The sequence below is a fragment of the Didymosphaeria variabile genome, assembly GCF_027946475.1.
Source record: "Didymosphaeria variabile strain IMI 356815 chromosome Unknown scaffold_9, whole genome shotgun sequence".
Taxonomy (NCBI): Eukaryota; Fungi; Ascomycota; class Dothideomycetes; order Pleosporales; family Didymosphaeriaceae; genus Didymosphaeria; species Didymosphaeria variabile.
Window position 1 is genome coordinate 1742886 of NW_026611628.1, and position 26865 is coordinate 1769750.

Here is a 26865-nt window from a genome sequence, read left to right on the forward strand (position 1 = left end):
CGCGTTATACGCTTCGTTTAGAAGATTTGCAATAATGGCTCGAAACTCCCGGGTACTGACCTGCTACAGTGGGCGCTACTATGCCTACTAGCTACAATTCCTCGACTTCAGCTCTACTTCCTCACCTCGGAACCCTTCTTCATTTGCCTCTTCTACATGATAGTTGCTGTCCCACATCAGCCTGGTCACTTAGAATGCAATGCCACAATACTTCCTCACCAGCCTTGTAAGCCTTTGCTCAATGAGCATTTGACGTTCCAATTCCATTGGCACCAATTTTCTATCAATTCCCGTTCTCTACACTATGCTCATGACCCAAAAAAGTACCTCTAATTTGTTTTGCATACAGATCGACTAAGGACGAAGCTCTATGTAGACCTCATGCAAGCTCTAGATAGCTGCGACGTTGGTAATCAGAAAGGGGGGCAGTTTGCACATGATCGTGGACGTAAAGGTGCAATACAATGCGCAATAGGCCAAAGGTTTCTTGAACGATAGATCTTCTACATTATATTGCGAGTTACGATGCATTCGAGTGTAGTTGGAGCTTGGTGAGGACGCCGCGGTTGCTCAGGGAATACATCGGGAAAAGTCGCAGCCGCTAACCGGTCCAAGCGTTCCTTCCCTAAGGGCTTTTCTCACCCTCAACCTCAGAGCTCCATCTCTTCCAACCCATCTCCGCTCATCCTCCTTCTGCATCAGCAATTGATCGCAGAACCGCCTCAATAACCTCTTGAGGTATCCACAATGTTCTCGCGAGCTCTCCGACAGTCGAGCCGCCTCGCGGCGGTGTCTGCCCGGGCACAGATCTCCTCTGTAAGTCCATCGACGCCAGCCGCAATTGCGCCCGCAATCCATCTCGCCATCGCCGCCAGCTTCCGGAAACGATTCTCGATGCCATTGGCGCTGCATTGGAGCTTGGTTGATGGGTTGGTGTTGCCGCGCTGGTTCCGTGGAAGCTCCCGTTGAGCCGAGTACTGACGAATTTTCAGGCCCGCGCAACGGCACCTCTCTACAACAGCGCTGTCCGCAGCTATGCGTCCGACGCGAAGGCCTCGCCGACCGAGGTGTCCTCCATCCTCGAGCAGAGGATCCGTGGTGTCCAGGAGGAGGCCGGTCTCGCCGAGACTGGACGTGTTCTCTCCGTCGGGTATGCCAACTCGCAAGCTACGACAGCTGCAGCCATCATCAAAAGCAAGTTCAGAGTCTGACATTAGGTGTCTAGTGACGGTATTGCGCGTGTACACGGCATGAACAACGTCCAGGCTGAGGAGCTCGTCGAGTACGTTTAACCAGCACCCCAGGCCCAGGGAGGCAATCACTGACGATAATGCAGGTTCGCCTCCGGTGTTAAGGGCATGTGCATGAACTTGGAAGCTGGCCAGGTCGGTGTTGTGCTTTTCGGTTCCGATCGATTGGTCAAGGAGGGTGAGACTGTCAAGCGTACGGGAGAGATTGTGAGTAGTCATCGGTCGCAGTACGGATTACGCAGCTAATAATGTCAGGTCGATGTCCCTGTCGGCGAGGGTCTTCTCGGTCGTGTTGTCGATGCCCTCGGTAACCCCATCGATGGAAAGGGTCCCATCAAGTCCTCCGAGAAGCGCCGTGCCCAGCTCAAGGCCCCCGGTATCCTGCCCCGTCAATCCGTCAACCAGCCCGTACAGACTGGTCTCAAGTCCGTCGATGCTATGGTGCCCATTGGCCGTGGACAGCGTGAGCTTATCATTGGTGACCGTCAGACTGGAAAGACTGCCGTCGCTCTCGATACCATGCTGAACCAAAAGCGATGGAACAACGCCAACGACGAGACCAAGAAGCTTTACTGCGTCTACGTCGCCGTCGGTCAGAAGCGTTCCACCGTCGCTCAGCTCGTCAAGACCCTCGAGGAGAACGATGCTATGAAGTATAGCATTATCGTCGCTGCCACCGCCTCTGAGGCTGCGCCCCTACAGTACATCGGTAAGATTTCCGTGATACTAAACATATGCACTTACTGACAGCTTCATAGCTCCTTTCACAGGCTGTTCGATGGGTGAATGGCATGTCAAGTCCAGTCAAGCTCTATTGTAACTCGCGCTAATTTTGCTCAGGTTCCGTGACAACGGCAAGCACGCTTTGATCATCTACGATGATCTGTCCAAGCAGGCCGTCGCCTACCGTCAAATGTCCCTCCTGCTCCGTCGTCCCCCTGGCCGTGAGGCTTACCCCGGTGACGTTTTCTACCTCCACTCTCGTCTGCTCGAGCGTGCCGCCAAGATGAACGACAAGCTCGGTGGTGGTTCCCTCACTGCCCTTCCCATCATTGAGACCCAGGGTGGTGATGTGTCCGCGTACATTCCTACCAACGTCATTTCCATCACCGACGGTCAGATCTTCTTGGAGGCTGAGCTCTTCTACAAGGGTATCCGTCCCGCCATTAACGTCGGTCTTTCCGTGTCCCGTGTCGGTTCTGCTGCCCAGCTCAAGGCCATGAAGCAAGTCGCTGGTTCGCTCAAGCTTTTCTTGGCACAGTACCGTGAGGTCGCTGCTTTCGCCCAGTTCGGTTCCGATTTGGATGCTGCCACCAAGCAGACCCTCAGCCGTGGTGAGCGTTTGACCGAGCTCCTCAAGCAGAAGCAGTACTCCCCCATGGCCGTTAACGAGATGGTTCCCTTGATCTACTCCGGTGTCAACGGTATCCTCGATAGCGTGCCCGTCAGCAAGGTCCTTCAGTGGGAGGCTGACTTCCTTGCCCACCTCCGATCAAACGAGTCTGAGCTCCTTGCTCAGATCGACCGGGAAGGTGCGCTCAGCAAGGACCTCGAGGCCAAGCTCAAGGACGTCGCCACAAGCTTCACCAAGTCTTTCACATAAAGGAAGATCTAAGGAGTGGGTACTCTCTTTGGGATCTTGCGGGGTAAAATGTGCTGATCGGTTTCTGAGATTAGATGTATAATAGAAGATGCGTCCTCGCCATCAGCTGTCTCAATAGGAAATCTCTTTTGAAATGGTCAGATGGCGTCTCCGAAACATCAAAATACCTTTTGCTCCTCTAGTACTACCGTTTTCTTTGTTCCGAGCGAGTGCGTTCGAACTGTATCTAGCAATCTCAATTTCTCTGTTCAATCTGTCGCCTCTGATGCGATCTGAACAATTTCCGTTGAGATTGTTTCAACCCTTGACATTGAACTTATTGAACCTCCCACACCAGTCGATGAGGCTTGTATAAGGTCTATAGAAGCTCTTCCTCAGGCTATGTTCCGGAAAAACTGCGTTCGGCGACCACGGAAACTTTATTGCTAAATACGATCCCAAAGCGGCCATTGCTCTGGACATTCTCCTCTTACGCGTTCGCATGCCGCTCTTCGCATAGCCTGCGCTCTCTGGAGACGTGGCTTTTACTGTGGCTTCTACAACCCTAACGGGTGATGACGCCTGCATGTGACCGGAAGCACCTGTAGTGTGCATAGGCGTAAGCTGATTGCAAGCTATTTAGCAACACCCAGCATTACGACGTGGCAGACCAGAAACCCTCGGCTCCTCTCTCCCCCACATAACACCCCAGATCATGGATCCAAAAACCCTCCCCACCCGCTGGACAACAGCTTGGTCCTCCGACTCGACACAAAAAGCATGGATCGACCTCTTCACGCCCGACGGAACGTATATCGACCATGCCTTTCTCATCCGTCGAACCGGGCACAAAACGCTAGCCCGACATTGGAGCCTCTGGCGTACCGCAAATCCGGACTTTGTCATGAGCGTCGCAGAGGGTATGCCGGTGTGGTACGATTTGGACGGAGAGGGCAACGGGAGGGTGAGTTTCAGGACGATTAATAGAGGTACATTTCCCCTCTGTTCTCGTTGCCCGCATGAGAAGCAGGCAACTGTACACTCATCTCCTTCCCTCTTCTCTATTCGTTCTACGCGTTGTCTTGAGGGAGGGGTGTCACTGACGAGGGATTCGTGTAGGCACGTTCAAAAATGATCTTGGGAAGCACAAGGCTACCGGGAAGAGGTTTGAGTTTAGAGGTGTCATCGATTTGGTGGTTGAAGGGGGGAGGATTAAGAAGCTGGATGAGTGGTATACGAATACGCCGTTTAGTGGGACGAAGCCGTTGGCGGAGTATCATACGCTTGTTGATGAGGATCTGAAGGGGAAGTTGTAATATTGCATGAAGCGAAGGTGGTCATTGCTGCCACCTTTGGTCCTATCGTCTGTGGCTTGGGGTTGTACGCTCATCGGGGTCACTGTGCCTGATGTTGTTGACTGTATTTGGCAGCATTTTGTTCGAACGAGGGAGGCAAGATGTTACGAGTATATCTATAATTGGCTAAGCCAGATCAATGGGGAGGCGCATGCTTTCACGAACGGACTGTTGTCGTGTTGCATTCTACCCCATGTTACGATAAGTGGAAGTCAAGCTATCTCTCCGTTTTGTGCTGTAGAGATTGTTTACCCGTGTGCAAAGGAAGATGGTTATCGTTGTGAATTGCTGCGGTATATAATTAAGCGGAGTAAAAGTTCGTCTATTTTGGGAAGGCACATATGTCCCACTCAATCTAAAAAGGAAGACGAAATGATAACTTCCGTGCCTATGACCTTTACCGTAATTCAATACTAAGGAGGCACCACATAGTAACAGGTCCCACGTTTTAATGCTCACGCGTGAAGACAATATCAGATGATGAGCCCGTACACAATACTTCCCTAGGTAATCTGGTGCAGAACGCATATGCAGCGAGTAGCATCCGACCTCCGCCTAGCAATCACTTGTCGTCGATCAAATAGAAACAAATCAAAAGATGCACGTCTAGAGGCTGGCCTGGAGATCTTTGCGAGCTTCGCTATATGTTGGAGTGAACCAAATGCGAGTAATCCACGTAGTCAGTGTAAGATATTTCAACCGATGGTTTCGGATCGATGCGAATGCTGCAATACCAGCGTTATTCGCCCAGCATACGGCTTATGCGGATATGGCGGCGCGGGGCTTTATAATTTCTGCAGGTAAATACAGAGTTACAACAACAACGGCTAGGGACGAACGGATAGATCTAAAGAAAGTTTCGTGGTGAAATCGGTGAAATCTAGGTTTTGACGTAGAATCACACGACTCATCGTTCCTTGAGTATACGCAGCTTTTCGTGCACTCATCGTAGGATCCACGCTGCATTGCTTTCTGGGTCGCGTCGACTAATTCCAGAATATTTTATTCGACAACCTTGGGCGCAGGTCGGCGTGAGCTACGCCATGGTCTGATTCCCCACACAACTGCGGCTCACACCTCGGCGCAAGATCGCCCGACCAGCTTTTTAAGCCAGGGCTTGAAGCACAACACAGAAAAGATTCCAATATCGGATGACGAGGAAGTCTTCAAAACGTGGTCGAACAATTGATTTGAAGTGCACCAGGGGAGAACTCCAGAGTTCGGACTTCAATGCTCAAAAAGCTTGAAATATGGCAATTCTCCCCGCGCTGTTGTCTCCGGTGGAGGCGCGCTCGGAGCAGACGCCGCGGCGTTTGAGAAAGCTAAGGGTAGCGTGAGCGGGGATAGTTGCTAGGTGTAGAACATGGGTTCGATTCTGTTCACTTTCTGTCGCAAAATCGAAGCATGGAGTGAAAGAAACGGCGAGAGACAGTCTCCAGCAGTGGTCTGGCGTCGGGGGACCGCGCAGTCTGATATGGCATTTGACCGACGTTCACATGCCAGAGAAAGATGGCGCTTGCGCTGCCCCAGATTCCCCAGCTCGGCCTTCCTTCCGAGGTCAGCGGCGAGTGACCAGGAGATTGTTTCGGCGGCTCAGCAGGCGTCGGCGTGTGCCCACATGACAGCGTTGGCGGCTTCACATGTGCGAAGACGCCACGCTGGGTGTATAAGTTGCTCGGTGCGCAGGACAGGCAGTTGGTTCACCGTGGGCCGCGTACAAACAGGAGCGGGTTGATTCGTCGCGTGACTACGCTAGACCTTTGTCAGTGCCGAGGCATTTCCCATCTCACGCTTAGTTTGAGGCCGAGCGGAGCGTGCATCGAGCCCGTCATCAGTTCCCGTACAAAGACCCAGACTCTGCGCTGTTTCCCGCTTTCTCCACGCTTTCCTCTCCTCCGCATTATACCCTTGCTTCATCACCAATCACAATGCCTGAGAGAGTCATCGTTGTTGGTGCTGGCTGTACGTGCATTCCTCCGCCCGAACTACCACGATGCGGCTGCTAATAAGCAATAGTGTCCGGCTTGAGCGCTGCTCACACCATCTACTTGTCTGGTGGCAATGTAGTGCTCCTCGATAAGAACAGTGAGTCTGAAACCATGCATACTAGACAAGCGGTTCCTTACACGCGCCAGACTTCATGGGAGGCAACTCCACAAAGGCTACCTCGGGAATAAATGGTGCCCTCACCCGGACACAGGTGGACCACAAGATTCCGGACAGCGTTAAGCAGTTCTACGATGATACCCTCAAGTCCGCCCGAGACAAGGCGCGGCCAGACCTCATCAAGGTCCTGACTTACAAGTCTGCCGCTGCCGTTGAGTGGCTGATGGATGTTTTCAACCTCGACCTGACTCTCGTTTCCCGACTAGGGTAAGTTCAGCATCATTCGATCAAACAAAACCATGAACTGACTTTGTTAGTGGTCACTCGCATCCGAGAACGCACCGTGGCCACGATGCCAAGTTCCCCGGCATGGCCATCACATACGCCCTCATGCAGCGGTTTGAGGAGCTTGCCGAGGCCGAGCCGGAGCGCGTCCAGCTCATCAAGAAGGCGAACGTGAAGAAGGTCAACATGAACGGCAACACCGCCTCCGGTGTTACATACGTCTTCAACGGCGAAGAGACAACACTCGAAGGCCCAGTCGTACTTGCGACTGGTGGTTACGCCGCTGATTTCACAGAGACCTCTCTGCTGAAGAAGTGGAGGCCAGACACCTACGACCTCTCCACCACCAACGGCGCACACGCTACTGGTGACGGTCACAAGATGTTGATGTCTGTCGGTGCCCAGGGCATTGACATGGACAAGGTCCAGGTTCACCCAACTGGTTTGGTTGACCCCAAGGACCCCACGGCTAAGACCAAGTTCTTGGCCGCAGAAGGTGTGTAGAATCTGCTCTTGACAATTGAGGGCATTGACTGACTTTTCCAGCTCTCCGTGGTGAGGGTGGTATCCTTCTCAACAGCAAGGGCAAGAGATTCTGCGACGACCTCGGACACCGTGACTACGTCTCCGGCATGATGTGGGAGGAGAAGAAGAAGGACCTGTGGCCCATCCGACTGGTCCTCAACTCCAAAGCATCCAATGTTCTCGACTTCCACACTAGGCATTACTCTGGCCGTGGCCTGATGAAGAAGATGAGCGGTAAGGAGTTGGCAAAGGAAATTGGTGTCAGTGACAAGGAGCTCCAAGAGGAATTCCAAAGCTACAATGCCATCGCCAAGGGCGACAAGAAGGATCAGTGGGGCAAGAAGTACTTCCACAACGTGCCCTTCGACATTAACGACACTTTCCACGTCGCCCTCATGGAGCCCGTGCTTCACTTCACCATGGGTGGTATCGAGATCAATGACCAGGCCGAGTGCTTGAATGCCGACGGCAAGCCCTTCGATGGACTATTTGTCTGCGGTGAATTGGCTGGTGGTGTCCACGGTGCTAACCGTCTCGGTGGATCGTCGCTGCTTGGCTGCGTTGTCTACGGTCGCGTAGCAGGAGAGTCGGCGTCGAAGTACCTTTTCCAGCAGGCGCTCAACAGCGCAGGCGGCTCAGCCGTTTCTCGTCTCGGCCAGATCTCACTACACATCGATCCTTCACAGCCTGGCAGGGTCACGGTTGACTGGGGTAACGGTACCGACGCCTCTGCTTCCTCATCGTCGGACGGCTCTAAAATCGCGCAGCAGAAGCAACAGTCAGCAGGCCCCGTGCTTAAGTCGGATGCTGATTCGAAAGACCCCGGCAAGGTGTCAAAACCCAACGAGCCTAAGAAGTTTGAGGTCCCTGCTAAGGAGTACACCCTCGAGGAGGTCGCAAAGCACAACAAGAAGGATGATCTTTGGATTGCAGTAAAAGGTGTCGTCATGGACCTAACAAACTGGACAGACGAACACCCTGGAGGACCTCAGGCGCTTTTCAGCCACATGGGCAAGGACGCGTCGGAGGAGTTCGAGATGTTGCACGACGATGAGGTTATTCCTAAGTACGCACCCGAAGTCGTCATCGGCAGGGTGAAGGGCCAAGAGATCACTCTGGAGTACTAGAGCTGGGACAAAAGGGCGTTACATTTTGGAATTAGCATGTACCAGTATCTTGTGTAATGCAGCATTTGAATGATCATCACGACCACATGCTTACTGAATTGGGCTGTCCCGAAACAGTAGCTCCATACCGAGGTAGACACGTGCGCGTTGTATAACGGGTACTAGCGGCGATCGCACGCATGCACCCCAGACGAAACCACCGTCAACGCATGCACCCCTTTGCGCTTACGCTCGCACACCGTCACTGACCGCGCAATAGGCACCGACATGTCTTTCATTGCCTAAAATGCTATTTCTACAATACACTCTCCCGCCCAAGATATCATGACGGCGTACGACGATTATGGCATGCCCGTCGGCGCATATTCCGAGCCGGAAAGCCTGCCGCACCAGGTATGGCGAGTCGCTCGTGCCTTCGCACTATACCGAGTCAAACCAGAGATGGACAAGAGGTGGATCGGCATAAGGAGAGGCAACTGGAGCTTGAGGCGGCTATTTAGTGCGGCATGGGTGCTGGTCGTGGTGTGGTGGGTTGCCGTTTACTTCGGAGAGCGGAGCGCTATTCGGAATGCCGTTGACGCGTGTCGCTGGGAGAATTGGGAGCAATGGGTGCGCGAAATCACTCAACCTGGTCCTCAAACTGTTCCGAAGCTAACAAAACATAGGGAGACGGCGCAAACCCACACAGACTCGTCTTCGTCGCAGATCCCCAGCTCATAGATCCGCATACCTACCCTGGCCGCCCGTGGCCGTTGAACGATCTTACCATTCGATACGTGGATCAATACCTCCGTCGAACATATTCGCGCATACAGGAGGTTTTATACCCGGACACTGTCTTCTTCTTGGGAGACCTCTTCGATGGAGGGAGGGAATGGTCGACGCACACACACAAGAATCCAGATAAGCAATGGCAACAGTACGGCGACGACTTTTGGATGAACGAGTATCGTCGCTTTGGGCGCATATTCTTTAGCCATTGGGGAGACGGAGGGCTAGAAGGAAGGCCTGGTCAACCTGGACGCAAGCTCATAAGTAGTCTGCCGGGAAACCACGACCTAGGGTTCGCACGTGGTGTGGATACAAGCGTGCGCGACAGGTTTAATGCATACTTTGGGGACAGCAACAGGATCGATATCGTCGGAAATCACACTTTTGTTTCGATCGACAGCGTCTCCTTGGAAGCGAAGGGACTGGCGAACCCACAGGCCGTGCAGCATCTCTGGAAGCCTACGACCGATTTTCTGGACAATGCGAAGAAACAGAAGAGGAGGCTGATACAGAGGGAGCTTAGGATACAGCAGGAATTACAACCATACCCCGGGTTTGAGCACAAAGTTCTGGAGCGAGAAGAGCTCGCGAAGGCAGAGATACCACACTCGGATGACGACGTTACCGAGTTTCCCACCGTCTTGCTCTCCCATGTACCGCTTTTTCGGCCGCCCGGTACGCCTTGCGGGCCCATGAGAGAAAAGTACCCGCCAACACCGGTCGGGAAGGGAGAAGAACCGCTCGAAAAAGACCATCGAAATGCAATCTCATTGAGCGGAGGTTACCAGTATCAGAATGTGCTCCATGAGGAGATTACCGTGGACATTGCGGACAAAATAGGCGACATTCGATATGCGTTCTCGGGCGACGATCACGATTATTGCGAGGTTCTTCATCATGCGTATACTTCTGGTGGTGGAGGTATCAAAGAGATCACGGTGAAGTCGCTGTCATGGGCCATGGGCGTTCGACATCCTGGCATGCTCATGGTGAGCATGTGGAATCCTGTCGATGAGCGCGGAAAACCGCTCTCCGGCGACGCTTCGAAAACGCTTCAGACGCACTTATGTCTGATGCCTGACCAGCTCGGTATCTTCATACGGTACGCAGGTCTATTTGGCCTCACCCTATTCGTACTTGCCGTCCGAGCGGCACTCGTCGTACGCGGTGTCATCAAACCGCAACAACCTGTAGAGACCCCTCTGCTCCCTACAAACAGCTCATCCGCCGAACACGAGAAAGCTGCCCTTCATTCGCAAGATTTCGCCCCTAATCCCTCGGATTCCTCCAATTCCTCAACTTCCTCAAACAGCAACAATCTCCAAGTTCGCAACACTCAAGCTCGCACTCGCAGCGTCTCACCTGTGGGCGGCTACGGTCTTCCCGCAAACTCAGCTCCACAGTCTTCAAAATTCTCGTACCCGCTTGTCCAGCATGCGGGCTACTTCGAACCCTCACAGAGCGCTGATCAGGAGAAGAGACGGGAGGCGCAGGCTAGAGCATGGGGAAATGTTAGCACGAAGAAGAGCTCAGGCAAGAAGACGGGTATGTCACTGTTCTGGGCAGAGTTTGGGAGAAGTCTGGGCAGTGTCGCATTGCTAGTGTTGACTTGGTACTTCTGGCTGATTGCGAGGTGGTAAACGGGTTCGGAAAGCATATTGGCGTTTTTGGACGACTGGGAAAGCAAAGGGCTTCCTGTAGCATTACATACGGCGTATATGTCTATGATTGAATTAAAGACCAACAAGCTTTGTATCATGGGTGGCGTAGATCATGGAGCTGCGTGCCCCTCCCCCACAATTGGGCCTCGGCCGCGTAACCTAAGCTCGCGGAAGCTTGACAGCTCCGTAACTCTTACCTCGAACTCCAGCTTCCGGAACCTGCCTTCGGCTCCTTTACCCCCCAAAGATTTCCGCTTTCAGTCTTTTGAGTTTGTGACTGCATGCTTCCGACCACTGTCTCTACCGTACCCAGACCGTGAACACGATTCCTCGCTTCCCGCATAGCTCCCCGCGTCCTACCCAGCAATGCCCGACCCTCCAACCGGCGACGACGCCCTATTAGCTCGCCTCAACGCCCTCAAGAAATCCAGCGTCAGCTTAGATAATACATTCTCCAGCTCCATAGCACCTTCGACCGCGAACGCAAATGCGTCAGACGATCTCGCGGCCCGATTTGCCCGCCTAGGGTCTGCAAGCCCGTCGAGCTCGCCGAGACCTTCACGCTCAACGACTTCGTCGGAGGAGAAGACACAGGGAGCGCCTGTCATAGCCCCGGGTGCACCGAGCTATCTCGAAGGAATAGCAGAGGGTGTTGGCGGAGCCGGAACCGAAGCTAACATCGAAGATGAGAGAAGCCTGGAGGAGTTGCTGGGTGAGCTAGGTCCGAGGGAGGAGTGGGATATAAATCAGAAAGATGAGAAAGATGTAGGGAAGCTATTGAGGGATATCAAGACTATACTACCGGAGGTACAAAAAAGCCGAAAGCAAGAGCAGGAAGAGAAGGAGGGCTTGACAGATTGGGAGAATGTGGAAGTCGATATCGGATCAAACGGCGTCAACGTTGAAAGAGAAGAGCATCCCGAAGAACAGAGTGAGGACGGCGAGACAGGCAAGAAGAAGAGCGAGGATAGTGAGGCAGACGATATCATTGCACGAGTTATGGCCGAGTTGGAAATAAGCAGGAAGTACGACCCGCCTTCCCCGCCTTCTGAAGACGCCAAAGACTCAGATTCGGGGGACCAAAAGACAGAGAAGCAGAAGGAGAAGTCAACAACCCATGGCGAGGACGAGAGCAACAACGAACTCTCCCTCCCCTCAGCGCCAACATCCCTCCCACAAGACGACTTCGACCGCACGCAAGCCATCGAAGACGCCCTCACCGCTCGCCTTGCAGCACTCTCCTCCCCATCTCCTTCTCAAACAGATTCCCTCGGTTTGCCCTCGGCACCGTCATTCGCCCCGACGAAGAAGGCACCCACCGTTCAGTCCAGTTTTGCGAAGAATCTTGATGATGAAGTCGAGACGTGGTGTGTCATCTGTAGCGACGATGCTACCTTGAGGTGTCTGGGATGTGATGGGGATTTGTACTGCAGAAATTGCTGGATGGAGGGGCATCGGGGTGAGAGCGCGGGGTTTGAGGAGAGGAGGCATCGGGCGGTGGAGTTTGTGAAGGGTGGAAAGAGGAGGAAGGAGGCTGCTATATGATACGTGGATGTAGCACATGGGCTCAAAGATTCTCGATATGTATTGGATTGAAGAGAGGTTGCGAAGCATCGAGGCGAGGACGCGAGATGTGGAGAGCGGCGGGACCGGATGGTGGATTTCGTGAACTTCATATGGGAAGAGAAGGAAAGAGGCTGATTCATGAGGCAGAACATGGAAGATGAGACTGGGGGATTGAGCTTTCCGAAAAGTGAACAGGAGGGAGAACGTAACGACTCCAACCACGCTGATGTTGGCCGACCACAAGACCGCGACGAACTACTCAGGTCCACCGCCTAACTCTGACGTGAGTTATCTACAGACCGTATTTTCTCTGTCGTTCAACTACTCACTCGTTCAGAACCGAGTTCTACTGCATCTTTGACCCAAATGGTCAATCAAGAGGTCATTGACAGGCTCTATTCGAGCACTGCCGTCAAAGACTCGACGGTCCCAAACTTTGACAGAGGTTCTATCGAACGCTAGGTCTCAGACCTACTTCCTTGTAAAAGGATGCAATGGAGCACACGTATGGCGGAAACTTGTCTCACGGTAGCGTGGATAAGTACACGGTAGATCGCGACGCATTTCGAGCAATCCCTGCCAAAATTGATCGCTTCTATGAGCAGGCAGACAAGTTCAATTGCGTTTCTGAGATGTCGCCGAACGGTCTCGCTGTTGTGGAATCCGCGGACGAACCACCTTGGCCCGTGAAAGTATACACGCAGCCTGCTGATGAAGCCGCCATGGATTCGTTCAGATACAGCGAGCCAGTTTGAAAGAAGAAGAGGTTTCGACTGAGAGTATGATCGAGGAAACGAGGGCAAAAAGGCCAGTCGGTCCTACGGTGTCCAGCATCCACGCAAGAGCAACAGTCGAATCTTAACGACGATTGGGTCAAAAATCCCTAGTAGAAAGACAGTGTCGATAGATCCCTGTGGTCACTCTCACCTTCACCTGAGAGTCGCTGCTGAAGCAACTTGGCTTCTGCCTTCACCCGGGAACCTGCTAGAGTCATCCTCTGAATTTTAGCTCCTGCTCCATTTGTGGCCCGTTATTCTAACCACAACAACTACATTAATCGAAGACAACTCGCGGTCAAGAACCGATTGCACTACTGAGACTGTGCCTGCGCATCCGAGGACAAGGTGAGCCAACTGCACCGCGTATGCCAACTACATTCTAACCAGTAGCCTGGAGTAGAATGACTTCACAGTCATCGAAAGACATGATGTCCAAGCTGGAGTCTGTCCCATGGCTCTGCCAGATTACCCATAGCATCGCCCAGGAGAACCCCGCGATCCCAGAGACGAGCAAGCAGTTCGTTGAGCGATGGGTCGCACACCTGGATTCTAATCAGCTCACTCTCTTGCAACGGCATGTTGATGCCAATCCCACTGCCGAAGTCCACCATCGAAACATTGAAGCCAACTTCCACGCAGTGGCCCTCGTGGTGCACCGTTTCTATGCCACCAAATCGATGATAGCTCGGCAGACAGGACCCGCTAACGATGGCGAATCTCAGTTGTCCCTATCGCCCGTTGCTGTGAAGAGTACAACCATGTTTCTGGAAAAAGGTCGCGACCAGGACTCACATGGACTCTGTGAATGCGGACTTGTTCTCTCCAAAGTGAGGATCCAGCCTGTCGCATTCTTTCGCGACGTCGACGTCGATGAAAAGCCTGTGCAAAGGGTTGTCGCCAGCCTAAACTGTTTGTCTCCGGAAGACTCTCCATTGAAAATGATCTGCAAGTATCTCACGACTCTTGTCTCTGAGGACACCGAGGTAACGGGATTTCTGCTCGAGCATTACCGCTCGACGATTGGTACGATGGGCAGCACTATCGCAGGTATGAGAGTACCAATCAGGCTCAAGAACACGCGAGCGAGCGACTTCATGCATGAAATGGCATGCCAACTTCCATGGCACTCGTGCGACGTCACCAGCATGTGCATCTTCACGCTCGCGGCACCTGTGCATGACCTGAGAGCCATTGTCATGGAATCCACTCTAGGCAATGAGAACCCTCTGCTAGCTGGAGGTCTTTATAACCCCGGCTTTCAGGTGGAACTTATTCCCTCAGCATCCCTCCTAGAATCCTATAAATATGCAAAGCGTGCTGCACTCGAGTCCCAGAAGACAACCCTCCTCCGGGTGAAACTTATCGACGTCATCCAGTCATACTGCGAACAGAACGAATCTTTTGTTAGGGCGCTCAATCTGATGAGCATAGAACTGCAAGACCTTGTGCCGTTTAGTCACTCGTTCCTCCTGGGCGTGGGACCCGAAGGCGTGGTGATGTTTCAATCGTATATGGCTTTTGGCCCACGTCTCCATGAATACATCGTTGGCGGTGGGCTAAGGGTTCGAAATTGGCAAGAGGGTGACGACTTTGTCAGCACATTCGATGCGTTTGCAAAGAATGACGAGGTAACACATACAACGACATGCACCTGCTGATCCAGTACTGACGCATTGACAGGAGACTTTTACTCGCCGTAAGAACCAACTCTTCAAGAAGATGTTCGGCCTAGACTTGCTTGACCTCACCGCGAACTCCAAAGTGCATGCAAGCCGCATGATGCCTTATTTCAGGGCGTGGGTAGACGTGCAGATCTTGGAAGATGTGAAGACGAGCGATGTGCTCAAGTTCGACTGGAGAACCGATGAAACTACGCACGAGAACTCACGACCCAAGACTGATGGCGTGACCCTCAATTACCATATGTGAGTTGCGCCTACATCTACTACGTATAGCATGGTCGACGAAAGAAAGTTACATGAAGGTGGAATTGGTGGCCGTACATCGCAACCGTAGAGAGAAGTACGGGTACAATAGCTGCTCATTCATGTTACGGTGTCGGACACGAGCAGCTTGGCCCTGTACCTCACTTCTTGGTCTTTGACAGTCGAATTTCCGGGAGTTCCGTACTTGCGAGAAGGATCCGTATGAATAATGAAACAAGGTGTGCTTGGAATTTGTGGACGGGTGCATGAGGGCATACACGATCATGATGCTTTAAGAACTTGAGAAGATGTATGAGACAAGCAACATATTTGCTGACACATGGAGCCGACAGCTCATCGTTAAGGGCGTAAAGGTAGTACATTGCTTGCTTTCTAAAATCTCCCTTATGAGGAGACTTTGAAGAGTACACAGTAGAATTGGCTTCACATGATTTGTTACAATCCAAACCGGAGATGCTGATCTCCGATTTAGTCAGATGACAGATACCCCGCTGCGGGCTTTTCTCGGAATCATTGTAACCATGGCTCAAACGTGAGTCCCTGCGAAACCCGATGAACTTTCGGTGTGCTTCTCGAAACTTACGGTCAGGTGAGGTTTTATGCGATTTAGCTGTGGCGTCACAAGTGGGGCATTGACAACGTCCGTCTCGAAACTCCAATCAAAACCCCTGCCATCACATCCACGATCACCAGAAGGTTCATCAATTGTCAACAAAAAAGACTTCGCATTATCCCTGCATCTGATCTGTTCACCAGTCTAGGCTGGATTTGCAGGCCGATCCCACATGCACGACCTCCGACTTCCGATTGCATGTTCAACCGCAGATACTAGGATAAAGCTATCTTGCAAAGTGTGACGACTCTTGTGTGACGACTTGCATACGATGCAATAGGCTCCTCACACCGCAAGCTGATGACTCTTCACCTTGACTGGCTTGGATGTTGCGCGCTGCATACATGGCAACACCTTGACATGGTGTCCGGTCGAAGTCATGCAATGGCGGGTCACTTCTAGCCAAACACTGCGGTCTCCGGAACGAGGCGGAATGGGCGATCTTGTCTGGCCTGATGGATAAGGTGAGGTATCGTTAGCTGGCAGCACGTCTCTGGTCAAGATGAAATCATGGCATCCCTGTCCAGTGCGAGAACTTTCCTTGGACCAACACCACGAAGATATGTCTTGAGATCGTCATCGTCACATATCAGATGACCAGAGTTATACAGTATAAGAGTAGCCTTGCCGAATGAACGTATGAACCATCATATTTTATCCAGCAACAACTTGCAATATCACCCAACCACCACTTTAGCCCTCCACTTCAATTCACACTTCACGACCACCAAGTTGCAATGGCCCGCTTCACAACAAACGACTACGGAACACCTGGCCCCGCCCGTGCAGACCGCACACTTCGTCCTCTCCTCCTTGCGAACCATGCGCTACACTTCGCATCCTCCGTCATTGTCCTTGGCATCTCCGGCTACTTCATCGCCAAGTTCGATGCCAACACCCACCTCCGCTACTGGATCGGTGTAGCCGCCGTAGACACCTTCTTCTACCTCCCCTCCCTCTTCCTGCCCCTCGTCAAGACCTACAAAGGCTACCTCGCACCCCTGGCCCTCACCTTGAGCTACCTGTGGCTCATCGCCTTTGTCTTTGCCAGCCAAGACTACGACTACAACGGTGGACAGATGTTCAATTCGCCGGCGGGCGTGGACAAGCCCGGACTAAAGAGGACGCTGGAGGCCTTTGCCTTTATTGCTTTGTAAGTGCCATCGTTCCCTTCAACCTATATGTGAGAAGGTTGTACTAATGTGATGTAGCTTCACGAGTCTTGTGGGCTTCTTCGCTGAGGCTAGGCTTTGGGATGTTCAGCGCGTGACGGCGGCGCACGTTTCTGAGGCTGATAAGCACGCTGCTGCTCCTGCGGAGGGCGCTGCACCTGCTACGGTCTAAAGAAGATCGTTGGAACGTTAACGTGCTTGTCGATGGTACACTGTTGATTCGGTGCAAGGGTGAACGTCAACACTAGCGACAGCTACGGACCTCTGTACTTGGACATGGGGGGTGAAGGTGGTGGAGGTGGTAATGCAGTATCGTGAGGATGACGTGGTAACGTTGTAATATGGATATGGCGAGGATGATACGGTAATGTAATATGGAGATCGCCTTTAGCGGGTTAATGATACCATTCTTTTGTCTTACCCTCTGCTTCTTCTGCTTTATCTATGTGCATGATGGGCGGATAGCTACCAAACCGCCTCCACTTTGGCACAACTACTGTGTCTGCCACAGTGTCGTCCTCAACTTACTGCTGCATTATAAGACAGAAGCATGATTGTTAAACATCGTGCTCATGCAAACATAAGAGGGTGCCAGAGAGAAAAACGCTGGAGAAGGGGTCACAAGCCTCCACGTTCTCTTATGAACCCTGCTCAAGGGGATGTTCAAAACAAGCCTTCGGGAATAAAACGTGCTTAATTCCCTTCTTATAGCCACCTCTCAGCTGCGTCTCCTAGTATTGTCTCGGAAAAGATCTCCATCAGCGCTGAAAATGACCGTTTGTTGCCGCTCTAAGAGCAAACGGATATCCAACGTTGCAAATTCGTCCGTCCCACTGTCGTTCCATCTCGTCGTGGCTGTGGTATTCCGTAAGCGTACCAGGGTGGATTTTCTCGATGCAACGAAGGAGAGTGGCCCAGTAGTCAGATCCGTAATTCCCCATCCCGAGGCGCGCTACACTGTATTGATAGAGCCAAACCCAGAGTTCACACTCAGTAAGCCCAATGTCTTGATATGCTTGCGCACTGAGATTGTCCAGGCCTGTCATGTACGACCGCGGCGGTAATGGAAAAGGGACGCCCTTTGGGATGTCGCTTTCTACGTGGCACTCAAGGAAAAGATGGATGCATAGAAGAAATTTATTATGGTCGCACAGCCAATTATCGAAAATGTGGAGCCCAACAAGCAGAAAGGGGTGAAGGCGTAGCTACGTTTGCAACCAGACAACTGGGCTAGAGCGAAATAGCAAATATTAATCGAAGTATCGGCCACAGGCTTATATGCTGAAAGCGACTGGCTACTCAATTCGGAAGACATAGCGCCAACAAGCTCAAGATCAGGGAAAGAGCGCAGAAGACGCCCCCCAGCTAGACCTTGAGAATGAGGACACTTTATATGACATGGAAAGATGACTGCCACCCACGTACTGCTACCCTGGCTACGAGCATCCTGGGAAACATCGACCGAGTGACTAGAATCATAGGACTGCGCGGCCCTTCGTGCAACAATTGGGAGCCCGTTCGTAGGTGCAAGCCTTCCAAGGTCATCATCGTTCTTGAGACCAATTCGCATGGGGGATAACTCCCGACGCCGTCAACCAGTTGTCCGCGATGAGCCTCAGTATTGCAAGTCGACCGTCAGACCTGGCAAGTGCGCACATCAGAATGTCCAGACCGATCCGAACGGTATACTCAGAGAAGCCGCCCCCGCCGAAGTCTAAGGAAACAGACGCGAAAGTGATATCATTGTACTACAGACAGCTCAAGCCCATTCCCACGCAAGTATCTTGGAAGGAGTTGAGTGCTCCCAGAAAAGTCCGCCCGCTACTATCGGTGCTTTGCGAAAGGAATGCCCCAGCCCTACTATGGTACGGCTTCCCCTTTTTATAAGTATTTTAAATATCTACTCTACTATTAGTTTAAATACGTTAGTACGCCTATTCTAACGGCTAGGTACCCTATTTTAACGTCTACCCCAACTAAATTTAGCTGTTTAACAAGATCTAGCTAGCCTTTAATAAGATCTAGTTAGTAATAGAGTGAATATATGATACAATTGACAGAAATTGAGGATCTGTACTATAGTAGGGTGGGGGCATTCTATTCGCAAACGATAATATTGCAACCTATCAAATGAAGAGCTTCTTTTCCACGAGGAACGCACGCCAACAACTTGGCCTAACGCAACGTACTATCAACCGTCTACCACTATACTAGATATTTCTAACTAGACGAGATGATAGCGAAGGCTGTACGTCTAGCTTCTACCTATAAGAAAGCTTGATATTTATATGTTGTGGTTGTGGTTGTGGTGTCGCAGTGTTACGTCAGTCCTATTCCTTGCCTTGTGAAAAAGGAGCTAGCTCTGAGCACGAACGATGGCGGAGAAAATGAAATCGCTGGCCTATGTCCACGATCCACGCCTATGCTTCGATGAATCAGTAAGCAGCCTATTCGCGAGCTTGAGAAATAGGCTCGTAATAGCAGCGTGTCTTTTCCAACTAGAGAACAGATCTCTCACGGGACAAAGTCTCCTGCAGTATCGCCATGCTCTCCTAGAACATAAATCGAAGCAGCGAGGTTCCAGGACATGAGCTGAGCTCTTCCAAAGTAGATTGTAGAAACGTCGACAGACCAATTACACATTGTCTAGCCTATCGCGAAGCTCCTCACGTGCTCTTTCACCGGCTTTTATATCGTTGTTTGAAAGGAATGTGCATGGAAGATAGGGAGACTTGAGTATTGTATTCATTCACGTCTTCGATAAGGCAATTGAGTGAGTCCGCGAACGGATCTACTGCTCTTGTGCGGACGAGCATCGTGATTGTGTTTGTGATTAGTACAAGTGGTACTGGTTTTCTGGGCTTGTCACTGCAGATGTATCCAAGACTATCAACAAGATCGAGTGCTACCGTGCCGTGGCCTGCAAATATGCGAAGAGCCCACGTTAGTGCTGTAGGAGGTCTGAGATAGGGTGGGGTATGGCGAGGTTGGGGTTGGTACTGTTTACGCGCTGTGTACACGGGAAACGTGATGCTACTATGTAGACGCTGCCCATGATCTATCTGCACTCTTTCCTTAAGGTTAGTTAAATTGGTCGTTGTAAGGGGTCGACTCAATCAAGTTCGACTACGTGGCTACGGTTCAGTCATCCTAGATCCTGCGTGCGTGACTTCATGCTCTTGGATGGCTGGCAGACTGAAGGGTGGTAGATTCAGCACAGGACAAGATCTGCGTTTCTTCTGGAGGATTATCCGAAAGAAGGAAGGTAATGCCATCATATAGCTCGTCTGATAAAGGGCTCGTTACGGTTTTAGAACAGGTGGTCGTCGGGAAGTAGGGTTCACGCTTGAGACAGGCTTGCGTATACCTTGAGATCGCAGCTTGCCGGTTTGGGTTTCTCGACGAGCGCATGTCATGGTCCAAGCTACCACTACACAGCAAGGAGTCATAGTATCCGAATAGACAGCTCGTTCGAACATTTTTAGAACGATCATCCCGCACTGTACCATTGTGAACGAAGATCAATAAAAGACCAATAAAAAAAATGGACAGCTCCAATACCGTACGAGTAAGTAAAGCGGTAAAACCCTTCCTTACAAGCCAGGGATCCTCCGAATATCTGCCGCGACGTTACAAACTCACGCACCTTAAGCAAGTCCCTGCGTACGCGCTTCCAACGCATGATCCCAGATCTTAAACCAAAACACTAACACGCACACTCGCAGACAGCTGCAATGCAAGGCGACCAGCTCCCAACGCGGAAGGTCAACAATCCTCCGTAATTCTCCGCTCGCACTTGGCATAAATGACGAGCTGGCGTCTAGTCTATACGAAAGGCGTTATAATAATGAAGAAGGTCTTAAACCTTTCTCGCACAGCGCAAGCGACAGCGGTACTGCCCGATGCCGATTGTCTCCGGTCCCCACCACCACGAGTGCGGCAGGCAGGTGAAGACTACCAGAGTCCCCACCACGTGTCCACACAGGCTAGCCTAGATGAAACCTGACATGACAACTACAATCTGCAAGCTCATCTCAAGTGCTTCACGCACGTCTTCAGGTACAGGCACAGGCGATGCAAGCGTGTTGCGACCGGTGAAGAGTAATCTCCTGCAGTACCATGCCTTCCATAGGAATGGTAATGTGCTTACCCAACACTGTGAAGGCCGCGTGGATCATCATGTGCACCACCTATACACCACCTCTTTCCCTATTGAATTGCATCCATAATCAAGATGCTGACGTAACGTTGTGGTACTATTTGCAGGCAGCCAGCCAGTCGCCTGGGCGGCAGAGGGCCGACTCCGACCCAACAGCGCGAAGGCGATCCGCGCGCAAGGCACGCGACCTGGAGAGCCTGGAGCTAGGATTCGAACGGTCAAGCAAGCAAGAGAGGCGGACCTTCATAGGGTCCATGAGCCTCACGGACCGGTAGCCGCGATCCAACAACCTGTCAATGTCAAAGGAAGTCGGGGCCATTGCTCCGAAGGGCATTAAGCGCGCACCGTCAGGCTGCGATGCCACTGCCTTGATGCCTTCTCATCTCATGGCAGACAATCGTGCGACAAGCTCTAGAACTCTAGAACACCGCTCGCGATCCGGCAAACGCCTGTCAAAACGCCACGAGCGTGCTCGGGCCTTCTTCGAGATTGAAGGGAAGGGCAAGCGAAGCGAAGCGCGGCGAACGACTTCCGGGTGGGTGGGTGGACGGGCGTGCTCGAATGATGAGGCTCGGGGGACCAATGTGCGTGAGTAGGGAAGAAGCAAACAAAAAGGCACGCACCAAGTCCCAGCGCCAAGACGAGCTTACGAGTCCTCACTGGCCTGGTCCCTGTCTTCTCGCCACGCACAGTCCCCCAATGCGCCCCCCGCATCCTTGGCCACCAGCGCGTGCCTTGCGCCTTACCGCTAGACACCCAGAGACTTCACATGTCAAGAGTCAGCCGGGCGCTGCACCTCGGGACAAGAGTTGTCGTCTCGAGATAGTGCCACGATTGCCGAGCAGCCCTGTGAGGTTGTGCCTTTTCCATTACGGAACGTGGGATGATTAGCCTTCCGCGGGTCTTGTAGTGCCTCGTACATAACCCGGTTGTGTTACGCATGCAAGCAACGATCTTCGCTGCCCGGTGACGTAGAATGCAACATCGTCCCAAATAAACCACGGCCTTTTTAAATAGACGACGATTCATGTTGAAGCGGCATCGTCACAATTAGACCGAATAAATGCACGAACGCTGGACCCTGGTTTGATAGATTCCACGCCAATGGTTGCACGTTCCACGGATGGGGCTAGAGCGGACAGAAGTCGGGTGAACTTGACGCCGTTGGCCATGTTGTGGCTTGTTGGCGACACCCAGACGATTCGGTGTCAGTGCGCACCCCTCTAGTCCTTCCACGTATCGCGTACAGGAAGGTAGAAATCTTAGCTCTGCAGATGATCATGCATATCCGCTGCAATGAATTTGCCTAAAATCCGAACCGCCATTGGGCGCTTTTCGCGGACGCGGCCGCCTGCAATCGTTCTTGGTCGGAATAGGCATGTTGAACACTGGTAGGAATGTCGACAACACGCGGAACAATCTCGGCGGCGCCCGTTGTACGAAGGAAGATAGAACATTCGTGCTGAGCTGCCTTGTGGACGCTGCCTGATGGTGTTATGCAGATACACATGGCCGTTGGATGAAAATGGAAGGTACAGATAGGATGACGACTAAGGCCGCTGCCCAGCGGCATATCATTGGTGCTTGGCGGTGCTCAAAGTCCTGATGACCTCTTACAACACCAGAGCCGTCTGCAGAGTAGCAATAGTATACAACATAGTTAGCCAACCAAACTAGTGGGCAAAACCGGAACGCTTTTCCTTCGGCACGAGGCCACCCTGGGTATATGCCAACAAAGGGAAGTATTATCTAAGCGATTCGTTCACGTAACGTGAGAAGGTTGGTTGGATGCGAAGGTAAGAATCCGCTGATCCGGACGGATGGCCTGAACCTGACCGGTCAGCTCTTGTATGGCCCTGCGCTCCTCTTTGTAATGGGGATTCGTTGACATCTGTGAATGCTCGGTCCGAGAGTGGTCGAAGGAGGTCCAACTTGGCTCGGCTTTCTCATGGAGAGGCAGAGTGTGCTACTGCGCTTGTCTGGGGCGTCTCTATTCTGGCCAGGTTGGCGTGGTAACATGTCGAGACGGCATGTTGAAATGGCTAATGGGCCTGAATCTCATGCTGCAGCCGGGATCATCGCGCTCTCTTGTACATGGATTGATCGATCATCGGAGCTTGCCCATGATCCCATCGACGCTTCAAGCCATCTTGGAACGAGCTGGCCACTACCTCTTGCCACATTGTCGGCGTGACATACGTCGCGGTAGGAGTAGCGAAAGTCGTCGTGGGCGGTATTTGGGACTGGGCGCTAGAGAGGCCGCTCGCTTGTGGAGATGCATGAGGCATTTGGTAATTTGACTGAGTACCATCCTGCGGAGTTCGTAATTCGTAGTTGTTGCCTGTGCCTGTGGGGGGCGGTCTTAGCGGTGGGGAGGATTGTGTTGCCGAACTTGGAGGCGGCGTACCGAATGCGACATTCCATTGACTGGGCACACGTTAGTTTTTTGACAGACAGGAGAAGTACTAAGACCTACTCAAAGATACGTTGCGGATTCCACGGAACGGTCTCTTGCATTTGCATTCCCGTTGTCGGTTGAGGGGCACGTTGTCCAGACGCCATCATGACCAGGGACTGAGCTACGGGAGAGTCAGCCGTGGTGTCGTGATCGGACGCCGAAATTGGTGGAGAGATGGGGTGTGCATGGTAGTTAACCTGACCTGGTTGATCCAGTGGTGACTGCTGGCTTGGAAGACGAGACCGGAATGAGCCTGGGTTGCTTGGAGGGCTCGATTGTGTATGCACTTGGGGGCTTCCAAATGGAAAAGTCGGCTTGAGCTCAAAAGGCTTTGTCACATCTGCGGAGAATGCCTGCCGGAGGTTGTTCACTTGCTGCTGCATTTCAGGCATAGGCCAGGCCGGAGCGCACTCTTCCAATATGCGCATGTGGCGAACGAAGAATTCGCGTGCGTCGTTGTTCAAGTCTGGGTCTGGACAAGTAATGGCGACCTGGAACAATTAGCTTGATGATGAATTTACCGCAAGTAATACTTACTAGGTGCAACATTGTGCAAGTGAGGACAGCGTAAACGGTGAAGCTGATGCCTCTGATCATGCACAACAGACCGGGAAGACCGTAAGTCTTCAAGATTGCTTCTTGGAGTTTGCACAAGTTCTTCGCCGCTGAATAACACGCCAGCATATGCTGCTTCCACATTCCGTCGTATGGATCTGATATGGCGTGTAGCTGGGGCCGCATGTGCATGATGATACCCAGATAGTGGTAAGAATGCATGTTAGCGATGAAATGAGACGGAATCCATGGAGCGGAGCCATCGGGCGGATAAGAGATCTGCATGTCTTCAGGCAGTTCTCTCAACCACATGGGAAAATCTGCGTTGTGACCAACAAAGATAGGATCCAGGGCCCAATCAGGCGTCTTCTTCCTCAATTTTCCGTGCATTACAGTTGTAAAATGCACGTTTTTCAAAGCCCGAACGTACTGGGTGAATTGGCGAGAGATCTGAAGCTCGAAGGGATCCAAGCCCGGTATGGGTCGCGGCATATCAAAATCGATGGAATCTAATTCGACCTGGAAGTTGGTCCGTCCTAGTGCGCGTAAGCATTCGGTTCGTTAGACGAGCGCTGAACTCACCTTGCGGTCCTCCAACCATCACCTCCAGTATGAACAGCATATGCCATACACGAGTCTTGGTAATGCAGTCATGGATATTGGAACCGCATGACTTTCCGATCTGGTGGTTCTCGTAATGTTCATCCAGTTCCAATCCCTTGCCCATGGCAACAAGATTGACCACCGTCATCCATGAGCGCCAAAAATAGCCTCTCTTGGGAGACGCTTCACGCGCCTTCAACAGGAGGAGCATAGCTTGCATTGTGCTTAGCCTTGGGACGTCTTTGAAGCTTTCCTCGTGTTCTAGAAGTTATTAGTTGGTTGCCCATCGCGCGGGAACTAATGTACTCACTCGCTGCAAGTGCCAACCATCTGTGGCCTTCGGCGTCTTCTCCTAGCATTAGAGACGCACAGGCAAAGATGGCTTCCAACATAAGAGGTGACAATGATTCTCGTGCTCCCTGCCACTGCTGATAGAACGATGTCTTGTTGACCACGGGAAAATACGGGTGAATATTGTCGAAATAATAGTCAAAGTAGTGCAATGCTTGCTCTTCGGAAGGCATCATTTCTGGTGGTATCCGCACAGTGTTGTCCAATGTTGTCAACGGCGGTAATTGGACCTCATACTCTTCCAAGGCAGGTGTCTCGGCGAGATTCTTCCTTTGACTGGTGATCCAAGGGGCTGTTTCTGTCAACACTTGAAATTAGAGAGAAGGAGACTGCCTCACCAACTGCCGTGTGGTCAATCTTGAGCTCGCCTAGCGCGTCAGCTAGGTTGGATGAAGCGTCTTGCTTCCATTGACCTTCGGATTCGGGCGGAGTCATAGTCATTGTTGGGCCAGCCGGTGGTGCTTCCGAGTACATTTGCGGAGCATAATTCAGATTCTGCTGCACGACTTGTTGCTGCGGCAGAGACGCATACTGGATGTGATCATGAGGCGAATGCTCGTCATACTGGGGATTCTGGTACATGCGCATCCCGTCCTGGTAGGGTGCAGTGACCGAGCTCGCCATGGTGCTGGTCAGGTGTGGTGGCAGTCCCTGAGACCCAGGCATCACCGGCGGGCGTTGGAAGCTGTGCTGCGGATTAGGCGCAGTAGCGTATTCTAGCGGCTTCTCCTCGAGTTCGTAGGTCTGGGTGTTTACGTTGTAGTCCTTATCATAGCTGACGGTTGGGGGTACACAGTTGAGCTTCAGACGAATGCACGCAGCACAAGGCCATGCATTCGTGGTCGCGGCATCGCACTTGATCTTGCGCCTCCGGCAGCCTTCGCAGGCTCTCATGACTATGTCTGTTAGCAATGATGTTCTCTGTCCAGCGGGGCCCCGCGAGACTGCTGCGCCGCACCTTTCAGGCGCTTGTGCCTGTTATGCTCGTCCACAAAGACGTAATCTGCAGACGATATGTCAGCCATTGTCCGGGCGCATCGGACCATGCGAGCATCAGACTCACTGCGCTGGTTCTCGCGCGGCGCCAGAGTCGGCGGGGCAAAAGTGAAGCTCTGCATCTGGGCAGTCTGGGGCAGTAACGGCCGTCCACCAGAATCTCCGGGCATGGCTGGCGTTATGAATGTGTGCGCTCACTGCTGGCGAGCTTGGTGTGGGTGGTGTCGAAACGGCAGCGGGGTCGGTCGTCGGTCGCGCCTGGCCGGTTGGATGGCAGCCAATCAAAGGGGCGCTTCGAACGGCGCTCTGGCCGGCAGCACGTCAGTATCCGGTCCAGAAAGCTGCTTGCAAGACGGCGCGAGGGCGCGGAGGTTGGTAATAAGGTACGGTTCTTCTGCGGGCCAGAAATCTCCGCAACGCCGGGTGATATTTAGGTTATACGGTAGTATTATACGGGACAGTAGATCAGGACGCATAGAGGCTAGTGGAGACGACGTATGGCATGCCGGGGGTTTCGAGAATGCAGGCGCGCAGTGTGGCTCCCGCGCGCAGATGGTGGCGCGAGCAGGGCCTTCTTCTCTTGGGCTTGCTGCTCTGCGGCGCGAAGGGGTCGAGGGGGGTGAAGGTAAGCGGGCCGTGTGCCAAAATCCTGCCGCAAGGCCTGGGACGCACTTCTCGAATCCGGCAGCGCGCGCTTTCACACAGGCGCACCCAAGTCGGCAAGCGCACGCAGAGAGTTGCAGCGGGCGGCAGTCCCCGTTGTACTGTGGGGGTGACGAGGCCGGATGGCAGGGCAGGGGTATGCTCCAAGTCCTGGTGTCGATAGAGCGTGTGCACGAGTGCTACCTTGCAGCTTACCTGGACTCCCGCGATGGCGACCTGGCGCCTATTAAACATGGGTTTGGGGCGAATTCGAGCTTGCTGCCACTGTGCTCCGCTAGGCCTCGCCCACCGTCCTCGGTCGCACGAGCAGCTGCCCGCAGCGCATAGATTCAGAAGCGTCGT

The 26865-nt window shown here is 52.6% G+C and overlaps 7 protein-coding genes across 7 annotated transcripts; 6 read left to right on the plus strand and 1 right to left on the minus strand.

The window, feature by feature from the left end:
• Positions 1-747: 747 nt before the first annotated feature.
• Positions 748-2853, plus strand: ATP1 (Alpha subunit of the F1 sector of mitochondrial F1F0 ATP synthase; the record flags this gene model as incomplete). The annotated part of the gene is made up of 7 exons (XM_056220637.1): positions 748-816; positions 993-1150; positions 1226-1282; positions 1337-1457; positions 1506-1959; positions 2009-2066; positions 2091-2853. 7 exons carry the CDS (start codon positions 748-750, stop codon positions 2851-2853), a joined length of 1680 nt encoding a protein of 559 aa, XP_056065940.1.
• Positions 2854-6115: 3262 nt separating this feature from the next.
• OSM2 (Osmotic growth protein) lies at positions 6116-8230 on the plus strand (the record flags this gene model as incomplete). The annotated part of the gene is made up of 5 exons (XM_056220638.1): positions 6116-6149; positions 6204-6272; positions 6323-6560; positions 6611-7074; positions 7125-8230. 5 exons carry the CDS (start codon positions 6116-6118, stop codon positions 8228-8230), a joined length of 1911 nt encoding a protein of 636 aa, XP_056065941.1.
• Positions 8231-8554: 324 nt separating this feature from the next.
• N0V89_011913 (uncharacterized protein) lies at positions 8555-10641 on the plus strand (the record flags this gene model as incomplete). Its single annotated transcript, XM_056220639.1, has 2 exons — positions 8555-8839; positions 8896-10641. 2 exons carry the CDS (start codon positions 8555-8557, stop codon positions 10639-10641), a joined length of 2031 nt encoding a protein of 676 aa, XP_056065942.1.
• A 387-nt stretch (positions 10642-11028) lies between these two features.
• On the plus strand, positions 11029-12207 carry N0V89_011914 (uncharacterized protein; the record flags this gene model as incomplete). Its single annotated transcript, XM_056220640.1, has 1 exon — positions 11029-12207. One exon carries the CDS (start codon positions 11029-11031, stop codon positions 12205-12207), a length of 1179 nt encoding a protein of 392 aa, XP_056065943.1.
• Positions 12208-13435: 1228 nt separating this feature from the next.
• On the plus strand, positions 13436-14936 carry N0V89_011915 (uncharacterized protein; the record flags this gene model as incomplete). Its single annotated transcript, XM_056220641.1, has 2 exons — positions 13436-14635; positions 14688-14936. The coding sequence occupies 2 exons, from the start codon at positions 13436-13438 to the stop codon at positions 14934-14936; spliced, it is 1449 nt and encodes a 482-aa protein (XP_056065944.1).
• Positions 14937-16303: 1367 nt separating this feature from the next.
• On the plus strand, positions 16304-16910 carry N0V89_011916 (uncharacterized protein; the record flags this gene model as incomplete). Its single annotated transcript, XM_056220642.1, has 2 exons — positions 16304-16719; positions 16778-16910. The coding sequence occupies 2 exons, from the start codon at positions 16304-16306 to the stop codon at positions 16908-16910; spliced, it is 549 nt and encodes a 182-aa protein (XP_056065945.1).
• Positions 16911-22972: 6062 nt separating this feature from the next.
• N0V89_011917 (uncharacterized protein) lies at positions 22973-26030 on the minus strand (the record flags this gene model as incomplete). Its single annotated transcript, XM_056220643.1, has 8 exons — positions 22973-23324; positions 23374-23846; positions 23893-24446; positions 24493-24774; positions 24824-25156; positions 25203-25760; positions 25823-25867; positions 25928-26030. The coding sequence occupies 8 exons, from the start codon at positions 26028-26030 to the stop codon at positions 22973-22975; spliced, it is 2700 nt and encodes an 899-aa protein (XP_056065946.1).
• Positions 26031-26865: the final 835 nt, after the last annotated feature.